Source organism: Cyprinodon tularosa, unplaced genomic scaffold (genome assembly GCF_016077235.1).
Source record: "Cyprinodon tularosa strain WSP-4 unplaced genomic scaffold, ASM1607723v1 ctg286, whole genome shotgun sequence".
In the NCBI taxonomy this organism is placed as follows: Eukaryota; Metazoa; Chordata; class Actinopteri; order Cyprinodontiformes; family Cyprinodontidae; genus Cyprinodon; species Cyprinodon tularosa.
The window spans coordinates 1,224,753-1,241,495 of record NW_024038992.1 but is presented as its reverse complement, the minus strand read 5'-3'; the positions used below and the strand labels follow the sequence as shown (position 1 = coordinate 1,241,495).

The 16,743-nt window shown below is 35.4% G+C and overlaps 1 protein-coding gene across 1 annotated transcript in view; it reads right to left on the bottom strand.

Moving 5' to 3' along the window:
• Positions 1-16,743, bottom strand: part of LOC119787055 (neurexin-3a-like) — a 155,563-nt gene that overhangs the window by 10,898 nt on the left and 127,922 nt on the right. The window contains 5 exon segments of the mRNA XM_038290677.1: positions 9,355-9,436; positions 10,581-10,882; positions 11,208-11,297; positions 12,985-13,156; positions 13,528-13,709. Coding sequence (XP_038146605.1) covers positions 9,355-9,436; positions 10,581-10,882; positions 11,208-11,297; positions 12,985-13,156; positions 13,528-13,709 — 828 coding nt within the window.

Below are 16,743 nucleotides of genomic sequence, written 5' to 3'. Positions count from 1 at the left end.
TACTGTGCATATGCTCAAATGTCATACTGAAGTGAGGTTACTTAAATTTACATCATTACATCAGGGTTTATTAGGAAATACAACACACACGCTAGTAGCTGAAGTAGTTCCAAATCGCCAAAAAAGTCAAAATATAGGAAAAATATTTCACACTTTGATTTAGTTATTCTCTGACGGGAAAAAAGAAAACATATATGCCAAAAAACATAATCAGAACCAAAATGCCAGCGACTGGATAAAATCAACTGGATAAAAATGTGACCAGTTTCAACTATCAAATGAAAAAAGAATGTTAAGATGAAGGAACAAAGCCATTTAAAATTTTGCACACACTACAACCAGATGCACACAATAAAAAACAGACACGAATGGGAGAGGCACTCGACTGGAGGACGGGCTCCTCTCTCATGTGCTCCCTGTAATGTTAGTTCCTAAACATGAGCCGGCCGTGCAGTCTGGGTGTACATCAGAGGGAGACAGTACTGGCTGAGAATGGGTTACCAACTACTGTCATTGGGTTTGTTTTAGTCGTACTGCAGGATGTTGATGCATGCTTAAAGTAAGTTGCATTTAGGGAAAGTAAAAAAAAAAGAAGACACGACACAACAAACAGGCAGGACTGACCAATTTCAGAACAGTGACACAGTCACTGTGTCCCAATCCCATAAAACAAACATGCAATTGAGTAACAGGGGGGTTCTGGCACAAAAATAAAAATTTCTGATGCAACTTCATGAGATTTTTTTTTTCCTCCAATGAGCAATGAGGAATTAAAATGCAACCTGATTTGTTGAGAATTTGATTGCTAAACTTTATTTGATTCACTGTAGATAACAGTATGCAATTGGGACACAGACTCACATTAAATAAGAGGATCAAAACAGAAAATACAAACATATGTTTCTATTTCACAAATATTAAAATGAAGCTGAAGTTTCCCTAACATTTTAGGTCAGAGGTAAAGCTGATTTCCAAAACATTTTACATGTCATAAAAGAGTTTAATAGAATGCAGTGTGTGTAAAGAAAATTTATCTTAAACATGAACTAAACATCAGGGGGGAAAAAAGCCCCCATCTGCTAACAAACATTAACTTGTGGAATACAAAAGATTGGTGAAAATAAATTTCAGATACTATATGATCCCTGCCTTTAACTTGAAGTGTACAGTATGGTGATAAAGTTTTAATAAAACTGTCACTGACTGCTCACTGACAAAGAGATAACTCAGTACCATGAAAATGTAATTAAATACATTTTTAAGGTGAACTATGATTCTTCCACTGGCATGCACTTTACAGCAAACATATGAAAATCAAGGGCTGGCAGTTAATCTAATAGTTTAATTTGAAGTATTGATCTCTTTGCAATGTTTTCTTGAGTGTAGTTTCGTAAATCTTTAGTAGCTAGGCCGTGTCATTATATCCAACAAGCAAGATACAATGATACATGATCACAGTAAAAGAAGAGAGAAAATTTTAATAAAGTAAAAAGAAAAATAAAGCACTTAAGTTCTGTTGTTTTCATATATATATGTATTTATGTATAAAATACTTTTGTACTAACCATGTGTTTTTGTTTTTAACTTTAACAAAAAAGGTTTTAGGTAAGTTGATTGCACATCTGTCATTCCGATTTTGGAAGCTATGACACAGCTAAGTTCTTATTTTGAATAAAACTACACATATTTTGTGAAAGAATAATTTTCCTTTTCACATTTAGGTTTTAAGGACAGAAAATGCTAATTCCCGCTGAGGAGAACAGTTGAACCCCAATGTTTGGAGGATGTTACTTTATTTTTTTCTGCCATAGAAAAAAAAAAACAGTAACTGAAATAAAATGCTAAGGAGACCAGCTTTAGACCAAATAAATTTCCCTATATTCCCTATATGTGGGTAGAAATTTGTTTTAATTTTATAAGATGGCAAATCTGACCCTAACATGGTCACAAATATGGTACATATTTAGCTATTTTTTAAAATGCTTTCATCTGCTATTATTGAAATGTTTGTGTGGTATCAATTTCAATTCAGTTCAGTTTATTTATATAGCATCAATTCAAAACAAATCCTACGGCCAGATTGGTTCAAAGTTTTCTATCTAAGGAAAGTCAGCTGATTGCGTTGACTAATTGACTCAGCAGCAATCTCTCAACAGATTTAAACCCCAAATTTACTAAGCAGAATAAAGGAAAAGTCTGTTCATATTCAGAATTCAACTTCTGAAAGTACTTCAAATATGAAATTATTACATACTGTTCAATAATTTATATATATCTTTTTTTAATTAAGAGTGATTTCATTTGAATGTGCTTTACTGGAGACATCCATGTTTGTCAAAGTACACTACTGCCACCTACCGGTTTGTGACGTCACGGTGCGGTATTGGCTGTTGATCGAGTCCCAGTGCTGTATCTGGTGTTTGTGACAATGCGCTATTATCCACTTATCTTGAAAACATTCTTCTTTTAAATGTTTTTTTCTCTGGCCAGAAGTTAGAACGCAAATCCTCCCTCTTCAGGTTGGCAATCCAATGATGAATCCGTGGTGGATCATGAATTGGAAAGGTGAAATAACTTTTCCCGATGTATTGCAACATCCAACTGGCATGCACATGGGCATTGTCAGTTTACCTATAGCTCTCGCGAATTTCAATGATGATGTCCTCTCGAAATCTTAAATAATTTTTGTTGATTGCAGATGTGTCCAGAAGCTCCTATTTATTTTGCTTGTAAAGCGGAGAGAATGGCCTTTGGCTTACCGCACCATGACGTCACCACCGGAAGATGTCAGGAGTGAGGTGTTACTATATTTGGCCAAAAATGGCCACTCCCAGACTTAGTGATCACGACAAAAATTATTGTTTTTTAGTTTTTTACTGATTAACGCTCAATTCATTAAATCACAGCAAACGTATTAGTTTTAGGCATAGATAATGATCCATTGACTATTCCTTGCTGACCAGACTTTTCCTTTAACATCTTTGATAAAATTTTCATTGTGCTTCATCAACAAATAACATGCTTCTCTTAACTTGGCAAGTTTTCAGGAGGACTTATTTTAAAGGTATAGTTGAGGATGTTCTTCTTCTGGGTGGATAATCAAAATAAGTGGTCCTCCTAATTGTCAATCATTCTGGTGATATATTTATTTAAGGCTGTGCTCGTCTCTAGGTTTTTCTGCACATGCACAAGTTCAGGTGTATATGTTTGGTGAGCTACTTTTTTAGCCAGTAATTGAAGCTCGCCTTTCTTTGAAAATGGCTGAGAGTCGTAAGAGGAAAAAGTATCTACGAGGTGAATGAGTAGAAAAGAAAGTTCTCAGAAGAGAGAAACTACACCAGTGTTTTTAAGAGTTTCTGTCACTCAACTTGTAAACAGAGCGTGCAATAGGAGAAATGTGCTTGTGCAAGCTCTCGCAAATATTTGATAGGTGTTCCCTCTCGGGAGCGGGCACAGAGTTGTGCCTGTGCTTTTTTTTAGGATTAATTTTTTTTTGTATTTCTCTCAGCCGTGTATTTAAATTGAAACAGCTAAGAATTTTTTTTTTGCCTTAAAATGTTGTGACAGACCTATAAAGTATGTCTTTCATGAGGATGCCTGTCTTTTTTCTTTTGCACAGTGCTTGTACCGGGTTATGGGTGATAAAAATACAGTCTGGCTCTAAACTATTTAAACAATCTACAGTAGGGATGAAAGTTAAAATCACTAAAACGAACTTATTTCCCCCAATTTATCATTATAAAAGGCAACCTAAGTCACGTTTTTTTAAGACATATCGACACCTATCCAGGGGTCCTTGTCAATTCCGTTGGCTAATTGTTTCAGCGCTAGTGTGAGCAAACAGAGCAAACAGAACTTACAAAGACTCCTGCATAGCAAAATGGTTGCCTTTCAATTTAACCCTTTTTGTGATTGCCATGACTGAGAATTTCCACAGGCATCCTTTTCTAATGTTTAGCAGAATGTTAAACTAGAAGGAAAGTGTTATATCCAAATATATAAAGTTATTTCTATTGTAAGACATTATTTCCTAACAAACTGAAGCTCAAAAAGCCTTTTGTTGGTCACTGCTAAACTAAAAACTAAAGATGGTTTAAACCAAACAAAACTTCCATTGTAGGATATAACATTTAAATCCGATAAGATAAGACATGATTATAGATTTCTGTTATTGAGCTATAGGTTTAGAGTTATAGGAGTTATCTTAAAGCCTAATAATAATGTTTAGTAAAGATTTCTCAAACAAAATAATAAATAAACCATTTGTTGTTGATAAATAGTCTTAAGACCCATTTTTGGAGCCATCTTATGAAATTAAATGAATTGAAGGACAGAGAACAGAATCACTTGATGATTTCTCTAAACTAAAACACATAGTCCTATTTACAAATAAAAAACATGGCAAAAAACAGGCGATTTAATGTCGCTGCCACTGCAGCAATGGCTCACACTTTTAACACAAATGCAGATAAAACAACTAGTTCACTGGAGGACATGGAGTCATGGGCAAATCAAAAAGCATGCAGTGAAATAACAAATTCACCCTGAACATACTTTTTTGGTTATCTAAGGTCTTTTTGCCAGAATGTGTTTTTTTCCACTTAGAGGTTAGAGACTGGAAAACAGAAAATGGTGAGGTAGGACAGACGGTGTTGACCTCTAGCTGTTAAGGGTGAACAGTTACGGAGTAGATCACAATGCAAATGTCTCAAAAACAGATGAGCTGCAAGACACAAAGCCTATGGATATATTAAGAGATATGAGGAAACACTTATAACCAAACTTGAGCCACATATCATGAGGCCAAAATACAAGAATGCATCTTAGCACCGATGGCAGATAGACGGGAATGGAATTTTGGCAACAAAACACCAGGAAATAGCATTGACTTCCCAACTGAAGAGAAAACAAAACAAGAAAAACCTAAGGCATGCAGCTTTCAACCAACGGCAACATGATGTTAGGGTTAGAATGGTGTGAATTTCTGTGTAAACACATGACTGGATGACTGGGGCCCTGTCTTTGTCTTTCTTCACAAATCCCCATGGATCTCAGGCTTTAAAGCACCGTTTGAATCCCCTTTAACATGATCAGTCTTTTTGAAAACATTTGGGAATGACCCTTTTGCAAAGTGGCATTATTGCAGGTCCTCAGACACACGTTTTTCATATTTGTTCAATATTAATTTATGTTGTGTAGATACTTTAGATCCACTTTAAGCCAATTTGAAATAATCAACATACTTATTCAGAAAACAACAACAACTGTTAATTACATGTGTATTTTACAATCACTGATCACTTATTGCAGAAAGCAGAAAACTTTGCATTTGTAAATATGGTGACAAGAACAACACATTTTTACTGTTAGCTCATAGAAGGCCAGTTATTATGTCTATATCGAACATTTAAAGTGTAAGCTGCATCAGATTTTTCAGTTTTCAACCAAAACAGCTGGTTTTGCTTTTTCGATTTTCCATACATTGAAATCAAAATTAGGTATGGGTAAACAAACTTTTAATATTTATTAGCACTTCTGATGGTTTATAGTACAACAGTGAACAAATCTCACTAATTTCTCACTTTTAACAAGAAGGGTTTCCATTCAGAAGTGAATTCAAAACTAGCTCAAAACATTTCACTGGAAGACAGTACAAGGCAGATTTTGTGGGAAGTCTCTTGGAATCCCAAAGAAACCATTGAGCTGTTTAAGAACATGAACAGTTTAAAGATTTAAATGCATCGCACTTTAACATTTTCTGCTACCGCAAATGTGTACTCCTGTCCTGACTTTTTACAAGAGTCATTTTTAAAAGGCCAAATTTATGCTGCTGATGCTGAAACCCTGTTGGATTTAGCAACAGTCGCTAGTAGCCCACAAACATTATGAAAGGGTAAGTGTCAAAGCTCAATGGAGGAATCCACTGATATTGCACAACTTGTGGGAGCAGCTCTCTAAGGATTGATAGTGAGAGCTCAAACCAGCTGCAACGTCTCCACGTGCTCCTTGGTTCCAAAATGCTGCTTCATCAAGAGTTTGTCACATAAACGCAATGTACAGGTGCTGGTCATAAAATTAGAATATCATGAAAAAGTAGATTGATTTCAGTAATTCCATTTAAAAAGTGAAACTTGTATATTATATTCATACATTACATACAAACTCATATATTTCAGATGTTTATTTTGTTTAATTTTGATGATTACAAATGACAACAAATGAAAATCTCAAATTCATCATATCAGAAAATTAGAATATTGTGAAAAGGTTCAAAATTGATGGCCCCTGGTGCCACACTCTAATCAGCTAATTAACTCAAACCACCTGCAAAAGCCTTTAAATGGTCTTTCAGTCTAGTTCTATAGGCTACACAATCATGGGGAAGACTGCTGACTTGACAGTTGTCCAAAAGACGACCATCGACACCTTGCACAAGGAGGGCAAGACACAAAAGGTCATCGCTAAAGAGGCTGGCTGTTCACAGAGCTCAGTGTCCAAGCACATTAATAGAGAGGCGAAGGGAAGGAAAAGATGTGGTCGAAAAAAGTGTACAAGCAAGAGAGATAACCGCACCCTGGAGAGGATTGTGAAACAAAACCCATTAAAAAATGTGGGGGAGATTCACAAAGAGTGGACTGCAGCTGGAGTGAGTGCTTCAAGAACCACCACACACAGACGTATGAAAGACATGGGTTTCTGCTGTCGCATTCCTTGTGTCAAGCCACTCTTGAACCACAGACAGCGTCAGAAGCGTCTTGCCTGGGCTAAAGAGAAACAGGACTGGACTGCTGGTGAGTGGTCCAAAGTCATGTTCTCTGATGAAAGTAAATTTTGCATTTCCTTTGGAAATCAAGGTCCCAGAGTCTGGAGGAAAAGAAGAGAGGCACTTCATCCACGTTGCTTGAAGTCCAGTGTAAAGTTTCCACAGTCAGTGATGGTTTGGGGTGCCATGTCATCTGCTGGTGTTGGTCCATTGTGTTTTCTGAGGTCCAGGGTCAACGCAGCCACATACCAGGAAGTTTTAGAGCACTTCATGCTTCCTGCAGCTGACCAACTTTTTGGAGATGCAGATTTCATTTTCCAACAGGACTTGGCACCTGCACACAGTGCCAAAGCTACCAGTACCTGGTTGAAGGACCATGGTATCCCTGTTCTTAATTGGCCAGCAAACTCTCCTGACCTTAACCCCATAGAAAATCTATGGGATATTGTGAAGAAGAAGATGCAATACACCAGACCCAACAATTCAGAAGAGCTAAAAGCCACTATTAGAGCAACCTGGGCTATCATAACACCTGAGCAGTGCCACAGACAGATCGACTCCATGCCACGCCGCATTGCTGCAGTAATACAGGCCAAAGGAGGCCCAACTAAATACTGAGTGCTGTACATGCTCATACTTTTCATGTTCATACTTTTCAGTTGGCCAACATTTCTATAAATCCTTTGTTTTTATTGGTCTTCAGTAATATTCTAATTTTCTGATATGATGAATTTGAGATTTTCATTTGTTGTCATTTGTAATCATCAAAATTAAACAAAATAAACATCTGAAATATATGAGTTTGTATGTAATGTATGAATATAATATACAAGTTTCACTTTTAAATGGAATTACTGAAATCAATCTACTTTTTCATGATATTCTAATTTTATGACCAGCACCTGTAATCTGTGATTTTAAGATTTATTTTATTTGTGCTTGAATTTTAACATGTTGGTTTATGTTTACTGGCAACAAAGCAATACTATAATTCATCCATCTTTTGGGATTTTTTTAAAATAAAAGTCTCTGTGCCCATTTATTGTGCTTTCAACTCTAGATTAAGCCCTAAGTGAAACATAGAATTTTTCTTAAAAATAAAATATTACATTAATAACAACATTCTTTTGAATAAACATTGTGTTGTGTAAAAAAAACAAAACAATAGAAAAAAAAAAAAAGATATAAATATCTAAGTGAAATTTTAAAAAAGTTAAAATTTTAAATATTCCTGGAAAGGAAACTTATGGAATAATAAGCTCTAAGTCAAAAACATAATAACGTAAGTAGGAAAGTTCTGAGAAAAATTTAAATAAACAAGTCCATTACTCCAGAAATAGACACTGTTAAATTCCACCAAAATAATTTTCAGGTTAGTAGGTGGAAACCTTTTAATTAATAAAAGTTCCAATTTACCATTTAATTAATTCAAAGCTATATTTTAATATACTGTCATTTCATTAATCTTAATTTGAAAACTTGAAACTTCAATTTTCCCTTTACAGCCTTACAAAAAAGTATACATGCATTCCAAAACTGTTTAGTACAAGTTCCAGGGAAAAACCTACAAGTTCCTCAAATATAACACAGTACCTGCAGAAAGGTTTAGACAACACAACTGCTGAGAAATTAACCTGTAAGATCCGTAAAGGTATGAGAAAAGCCATATATTCATGGCTTTCTCCATTTTTTTTTTTATTTGAGGAATCTGGTACTGAACTCAAAATATAATTGTTATGCTTTCTGCAAGAAGTGTTCAATTAAAAGGCTGTTAAAAATGTTGGATGATCACTAAAAGAGTCCCTTATTAAAGTTTAAAAGAAAAAGGAGATTCCCAATTTTTTTCAAATGCATTTTCTCAAATTATTCAATTTTTCAAATCTATTTGGACACAAAAAAGACAGAATGATGAGTACACCTAAGAGCAAAAGTATGACCCAAAGAAAGAAAAACCTGTACACAGAAATTCAATGATATCTGTTCTCTATCAACAATGCAAGCTTCTAAATGTGGAAAACAAACAAACAAACAAACAAACACAAATGAAAACAAAAATTACTTAAATTAAAATCTGGGGACAGTTCTCATTTTATCTATGAACAAATTCAAAATATTTTTTCTTTAAAGAAAACCAGAAGAGCAGTGAACAGCGAGAGCAATGATCTATAACATGACAAAACACATTTAGCAGCATCAGTGTGGAGAACATGGTTCACCTCCATACAAATTTGACGGTTAAAATGTTGTAGCTTTTATTATTCCTCTCAGCTGCCAACATTTGTAGGCATTCCGGAAACCATGTTTACCACTTTAAAAGACCCCATGTTCAAGTGTAGCTTATAATACTAGATCTGCTGATGGCTAATATAACACTAGATTAAATTCCTGCTATTTTCAAGTTTAATTGAATGCTCCAACTTTTCTTGGAATAAGTTCTTATTGCAAGGGGGGTTTTATTAATTGAAGTAAGTGCTTAAGATACACTTTGTATAAACATGGGGGGATGATGCTTTGAGGATCATCTGATCCTATGTTGCAGATGAGTGTAAAAGCACAAAGAAAGCAAGCAAATGCAAACTAACCTAGCCCACCTGCAATGCTCATGTCACACTCCTTTAGGTCCTCGTCGTCGCTTGAACACTCTGCAGAGGACCCAATGTCATCTACCACATGCTTCTTGGGCAGAACATTGATTACCATAAATCCCAACCGGAGTAGTAAGAAAACACACAAAGAAACAAACAGGATAAACAGATAAGTTTAGAGGCTGCTGGTTGACTTCGGTTGAGAATACCAGATCATAGTGATAGATAAATAAATAAACGGCAAATATATAATTAGTATGTAATAAGTATTGCTGAAGATGGATCTTCCAGATAAATTAATGGACATAATAGAACTCTTCTAGTTTTGCAAATCACATTTAAGAATTTTTTTCCTTTTTAGAGTGGCTGAGGGGTGTAAATGCCATGCAAATACATGATAACACTGCAAATTAGGAAATGGTACCAGACACAAATGGTACCAGACCATTACCACAAATCACTATGAATTAATATCTATGAACCGGATCTGCAGGAAAAACATAAAGAGATGCTGGCCCAAAGGATACTGTGAGGGAAGACAGAAAAGGCAAGTTTTTCTTTAAATCTTGTTCATATATTCCCTGTGATTATTGATTTTCTACCTTTACAAAGGATCTCTAGCCCATTTGAGTTGATGACTTTCTTCCCCTTGTGGTCTGGAGCCCTTCTTTTATGCAGAGCTAGTTAGCAGCTATTTTTAACTTGCAGTTGTTTTTGCAACTTGCAGCATTTTCCCTTTGCTTGTGTTTTGTGAGTTAAATTCACCCTCTTCTGCCACAGAATCAACCTAAGGTCAACCTAAGGGTCACAAGCAAACCAAACAAGGTCTACCAGATTATTTAATTTGAGGTAAGATAATATCCTCACTTTTGGAGTTGAGTGTTTGGATTGTCTATGATCATCAACAACTCTGACAGGTCTGTCACTAACAAAAGCTGTCATTAGCCCAGAAAGGCTATTTGACCTGTCAATAATAAGGGCCACTGACTCCAAATCTAATCATGATTAATGAATAAAATAATAAAAGATTAATTAATGAATTAATAAATAGCCACTTTGAAAAAGTAAGCCAGTAATAGATGAAAGAAAGCAGTCAACATCTATATAAAAAAATACCTACACTCAGAGATCTCAAAGCCTCAAGAACTGTTAATCATGACACAAGTGGGCTACAGAATAGTTTGCACAGGGATTTAAAAAAAAGAAGGCATTTTCAAAATTGGATGACAAACCGTTGGGGAGGATCTGTGTTTCCGTGTGGTTGTTGTTGACATCATGGTGGTCGTCTCAACAAAGTTGGTAGACATCTCTGGAGGCATGGCTGTGGTACGGGCTGAACCTGCAACACTGGGCACGTCACCCACCAGCCTCACGCTCCCGTTGATCTTGATGTTGAGGTTGGCTTCAGCCGCCATTTTCAACACCTTAAGGCCATTGTAATACAGTCCCGACAGCTGACCTTGAAAAGGTCGGCCTCGGTCGCTACCTCCAACCGTGATTGTTGCTTGAGTGTTGAAAATCGTTAACTGCCGCCCTGAGGAAGACATCCACAGTTATAGATTACCCATTACAACACATTATATGATGCATTACATCAGAGTAGTGCATTACCATAAGAAAACTCAGCACAGAATTAGTAGAGTTTCAATGTACCCTTGAAATCCCCATGCATTGGCTTAAACAAATCTACACATCTTGATGCTCTATTTCATATTTATTGGCTGGTTTGTATATATTTCATACATGGTCAGTTGTTGAAATAATATTCAAAACAAAGACATACTTGTAACAATTATATTTTAAGCAACTCATTGGTAGGACAGTGAAGACAGATGTAATCAATCTTCCTCATAAATTACCTTTGTCTTGTAGCCATTCTTCTACTGGTCTGACATATTTGAAAGGAATTTTCTTATTGGCCGTTTGGTAGCGTTCAATGTCGCTGTTCCCTTTAAAGTTTAAGAAGACATTTATAAAGACATTTATTTATGTCAGAATCATGAAAAAAATCAATAACAAGTTAGAACAATTTTAACAAGAATATTATCTTTAAGTTAGTCCCTATTTGCGTGAAGTAAAATAAATTGCCTTTCTCACTTGTCAATTACTGTACCACTAGCGCCATATGCAGATACACTGTTTTAAAAAAAAAAAGGTTAAATGCTTCTATTTTATTTATTTTCATTTAGTATAGGTGATATATACAACAGAATACAATTAACAAAACATTAGAAACTGAAAAAAAGCCTTAGAAAAACAAAATGTCTAAAACAAGGTTTTAAAAACTCCTGATGGGGTTTAGATAACCATAATACACATGTCACTGGCCAGCATGAGCTCCTAGTGACCAAACAAGGAATTTTTTTTCCCAATTAACTGTCCTAAAAAAAAAAGGCAGATATAACATACCTCTCGCACATCAAACAAGATTTCTTTTACTTGATTCAAAATGGAAAAATTCAACTTTGCTGAAAGGATCATGATCTCAGAGGTATGTTTAGTGGCACTGTAGCACAGAATAAAAGTAAACATTTATAGAACAAAGACAGCATTAAAATAATTATTTCATAAATTTTGACATGTCCAGAATATATGAATATTTCCATCTGGTTAGGATGTGAACATGAAAAAGAAAAGATTTTGCACCAATAGGAACAATAGGTTGAAGTCCAGTGTGACAGAGCCTGGGTGATGCCAGATTTTAGTAGCCAAATGATCGCACATAGAAATGGTTTATTTCTCAGTTTTAAGCAGATCAAAAAAGAAACAGAATTACATCTATCAAGTTTTTGAGCATTGTTGCTTAAATGGCTCAGAAGCCATCTTTAGGTCACCACTTTGCTTCTGGACAGGTAAGTCTTCTGCCAGCTTTAGCTTTGGCGTACCTGCCAACTGGTAAGTTATTAGAACCATTAAAGGTTGGAATCAGAACAGGCAGGTGTGAGTGCGCCACCTTTTGGCTGGGAAGAGTTATACTTTTAGCCACTTTCTTTTAGAACAGCACTGCAAAATAATATCAGGGCATTGTAAATCCTTTCAGAGACAGAATAATAAATATAAATATGTAATAAATATGATTACGATGTGGACTTGAGATTTGTGTCCAAAGTAATTTTTGCTTCCATGACACTCTATCCAACTGCCTAAATATCTTATTCGCATCTAAAATGAAAGTTCCCAACACTTATAATGTCTTAGCTGACTTAGCTTATTTCTATCCAAACAGTCCTTTGTTAGATGTATACTGAAGTTGCAATGACAAAATATTTACAATATGTTATGCGGACATTCTTTAAAGCATATTATATTAGATTAATTAATGCACCACATATAAAGTTTTGATCAAAAGAACCATTATTAGTTTTTTATTTGTGCCCACTTGCCCAAAGTCTCAAAAGCCTATCCAGATGAATCTCCTTAACTTGTTCTCCTATACCACTGCAATAAGGAACCCAAATTTGGCATACTAAAATTTGAAGTTTCTCTTTGGAATAAAAACAAGCATCCAGCAATAGCTTCAATCACGCTTATTTCCCGAGCAGACGCTGTCCAGTGACTCTTTGCGGCCATCGCGCAACAACATGACTCTGCTGCTTTTTATACAATCTGTGAAATAGATAGAATATATTTTTGTACCTGTTGGGAAATGTTCATTGATTGACCAGTTATCCACCTGCAGCGTAGCATTCCCACCATTCCTGGTAAAACGGACTACATGATACTTCCCATCATTCACCGGGGTGCTGCTTTCTTGAACAAGGATGTCCTCCGTTCCAATATTGAAGGTCACTCCAATCTTGCCTTGCTCCTAAAATAACAAAACCCTATTGTTGAGGTACTGTAATGAGGGGACGTGTTATTTTTTTGTACAGGAACAGAAATAACATACAAAGCTGAATACATTTTAAATTCATGTGAAGAATTACCATGATGAATATTTACAACAGCTTTAATGTTAATAATGTCAAACAAAAAGTTTAATTTTGAAGACCACCTTCAACATAAAACCTTTAATAAACATATGACTTGTACTGTAACATGCACATTGATGTACATATACTTATATATATAAAGGGACATTCTTAGTAAAAGGATGTATTAATTTAAACAATTGCTTGCCATTACACCTAACAAGACCCAAAACAAAGAACGAATGGATGGAAATGTATAACTACTTACTATGTGCAGCATAAGATAGTCTCCAAGACCAGGGGCACTATCGATTCTGACTAGGATGCCATCTTTCAGGGATGTGCTAAAGCCAACAGTCAGTCTGTCAGTTCTGGTACTTGGTCTCTCATTAGCTGGCCAGTTAAATGTAATGAGGCCTCCCCCTTTCCCAAAGATGTATGTGGTTCCAGCTGAAGTGAGAGAATCAGAAATGATAAACTGTCAGAAATAACAGATTAAGTAACAAACTGGCTAGTATATCTAAAAAAAATAACACACAACAGACCATTCTATATAAAGACATGGCTTATTTATTTGGGCAAATTGCCAAATGAGATCAACTGTGTCCAATTCAAGGCATCTTATAGGGCTTGTCATTAAGGTTTATAGTAGGCATGTCCAAAGTTTGTCTTTTAGTGCTGCTGTACTAAAGTTTTTAATGGTTCTTGGCTTCAGCACAGCTGATTCTGGTAAATGAATTTCAGCAAACATCTATTAATAGAAATTAGCTGTGCTGAAGCAGGGAGACCTCAAAATCCTGCAGGAAAGCAGCCCTCAAGGACCAACTTTGGACATGTCTGGTTGATTGCAACAGGTACCAAAGTACAGTTTCAAAGGAGCAGACATAAAACAAAAAAAGAGTTGTAGAAAACTCTCTCTAGACACCACAATAATAAATGAATACTGGGGACATTGTTTTTAAAGGTAGGTTAAAAAAAAACTAAGGCAAAACATGATACAATATTTCACATTTTTAAGGTTTTAATAAAACATGATATTTTATTTAATAATATTATAACAACATTTCCTTAATAGCTATATTCATCCATTTTTATTTTTATTATGTAAAACCTTGTTAGAAGTGAATATAAACTAAACTTCTGTATTCATATAAACATGTACTGAGGTTGTTTATTAATCCACACAGATTTTCTATACCTCCTCTTATTTGACAGTTCCTGAGGAAACAAAAAATACTTAATCTGACACATGTGTGCACAAACACAGAGTGTAGCAAATGCTAATGAGCAGGCCCAGGCAGATGAGACGATTCTTGGCTCTGGCTGATAATGCTCGTCACAAAAGCACTTTGTTGCCTGAGCCAGAACCCCCGCTACCCCAATCACCCTCCTTCCAACTCTCCACAAGCTGCTTTAGTTTGTGCGAATTAGTCACCTGATAACACAACAGTCTCCTCTATGCCTACTATAGAGATATATTTATACATATTATTTTACCCCCTTAGAGAAATACTTATACAAATATAAGGAAACAATTCCTGTTTCTCTTTATTCCTGCAGATGCATGCCATATTGAAAGACTACTGTGAGACTGTATATTTGATATCAAGGAGAACATAAAGGAATGATGTGTATAAGTGACTGCAGCTTTCTAAAAAACCAACAACAAAAGAATAAAGACCAACGTTGAAAGTTTGGGGGGATTTTTCACAAGAGAAAAAAGTATTCACAAGATTTGTTGGAGAGGTTTTTATGAGAGCTACTATGGTGTCAAAATTTTTTATTTAAATTAACTTTAGGTTTTTCTTTGTCCATACGACATGAGAGAAGAATGTTACTTTGTTGGTGCTTTTACTGTATGTGGCATGTGGTGGGCGTGGGGGGTAAAACCTTGGATTTTACATCAGACAATCAAAACAACATCAAAACAACTTTTTTGAATCATTGATACTATAGTTATCCCTATGGCTCAATGGACAAAAATGCTAATTATCTTGTTTTTAAAAAAATAATTCATCTTGTTTCCCCAAAATAACTCCTCTGTTATAACAAGTAATTCATATTCATAAAAAAAAGAAAGTAAAAGTATCTAAACTAAAAACCAGAAAAGGTAGGATGGCTCTTTATACAAGACAATAACTATCCATCATTAATAAGTAGGTTACTGTTAACAATCATCCCTTTAATCCAGCAATAGAGAGCAAATTACTAAACTTTTTAAAATGCTTTTTTTATTTAAACCAAGTCACAGGCATTACCTGATGATAATGGAATAAATAAAATGCATGTACAGGCTTAAGAACTCAGTTACTTAGGTTGGTTTGAAACAAAACACTGTATTCAATCAAGAGGCAAATTATAGGTATAGAGGACAATCTTTTATTTCCAGGTGGATCATCAAAATAAGTGGTCATCCTAATTGTCAATCATTCTTGTGATATGTTTATGTAAGGTGGTCCTACTTGCTCAACCCGTTAGCTGTCTTATCACACTTTCAGACATGTGTGGTGAGCTACGGTTTCAGACAGTCATTGAAGCTCACCTTTCTCACTGTGATTCTTTGAAAATGGCAGAGAGTTCTTAGAAAAAAAGTGTCTAAAAAGTGTATGACAAGAACAGAAAGGTCTTAGAAGAGTCAGATATATCCCGCAATGCTTTGCACAGAGAGCTCTTTTGCCAAAGCATTATGGGATTTGCTGTCACAGCGGCCTACTGTCACCATGGACTGTTGGCGGACGTTTGGACACAGTAAGCTTTTATGAACAATGAGAACAGCAATTTTTAAGAGTGTGCATGAGGAGAAATGGGCAGTGCATGCTCTCGCAGGCGTTCCCTCTCGGGAAAGCACAGGGTTGTGCATGTGCATTTTTTTTTCTAAGTGGAGAGGGTGGGTCCTTTAAAAAAATTTGTGAAAATCCTCCAAAATAACTTTAAGTGTTCTTTAGCTTTGTCATAATAATCAGAGATTTAGCCATATTTTTAATTCAAAATGAAAGGTTTGCGCATGAAAATAAAACATTTAGTGGAAAAAGGCTCAGAAAAACAATTTATGAATATTTGCTGAACTGACTCTTTGGACTATTTTTTCAGTTTTTCTTTTTTTCAGGCTTATATGTCATGATTTTATTGTGCTTTTCATCCTTATTTTATTCAATATATGAGATCAATGTTGTACAGTGCTCTTTTAATTGATATTTAAGTAAAAGCCGCTTTATAAATACATTTGACCTATTTACTAATTCAAGAAAAAAGTCACACGCAATAAAAGTTAGCTCCTAAAGCCACAGCATTATTTTGTTCACTGATATTCCTAAAAAAGAATTGGTCAAGGCCCTTCTTGGAAGAGGATATCAAGCGATAGATGTTCGAAAGGCTTAAGGATCCACAGCTAAGAATATTTTTCTAGAATTAAACACTATACCAAAGGAACACCTTGAATGATGTTTTGTTCCATAAGCTGCCTTTGATTGTCTCCTCCAAACTG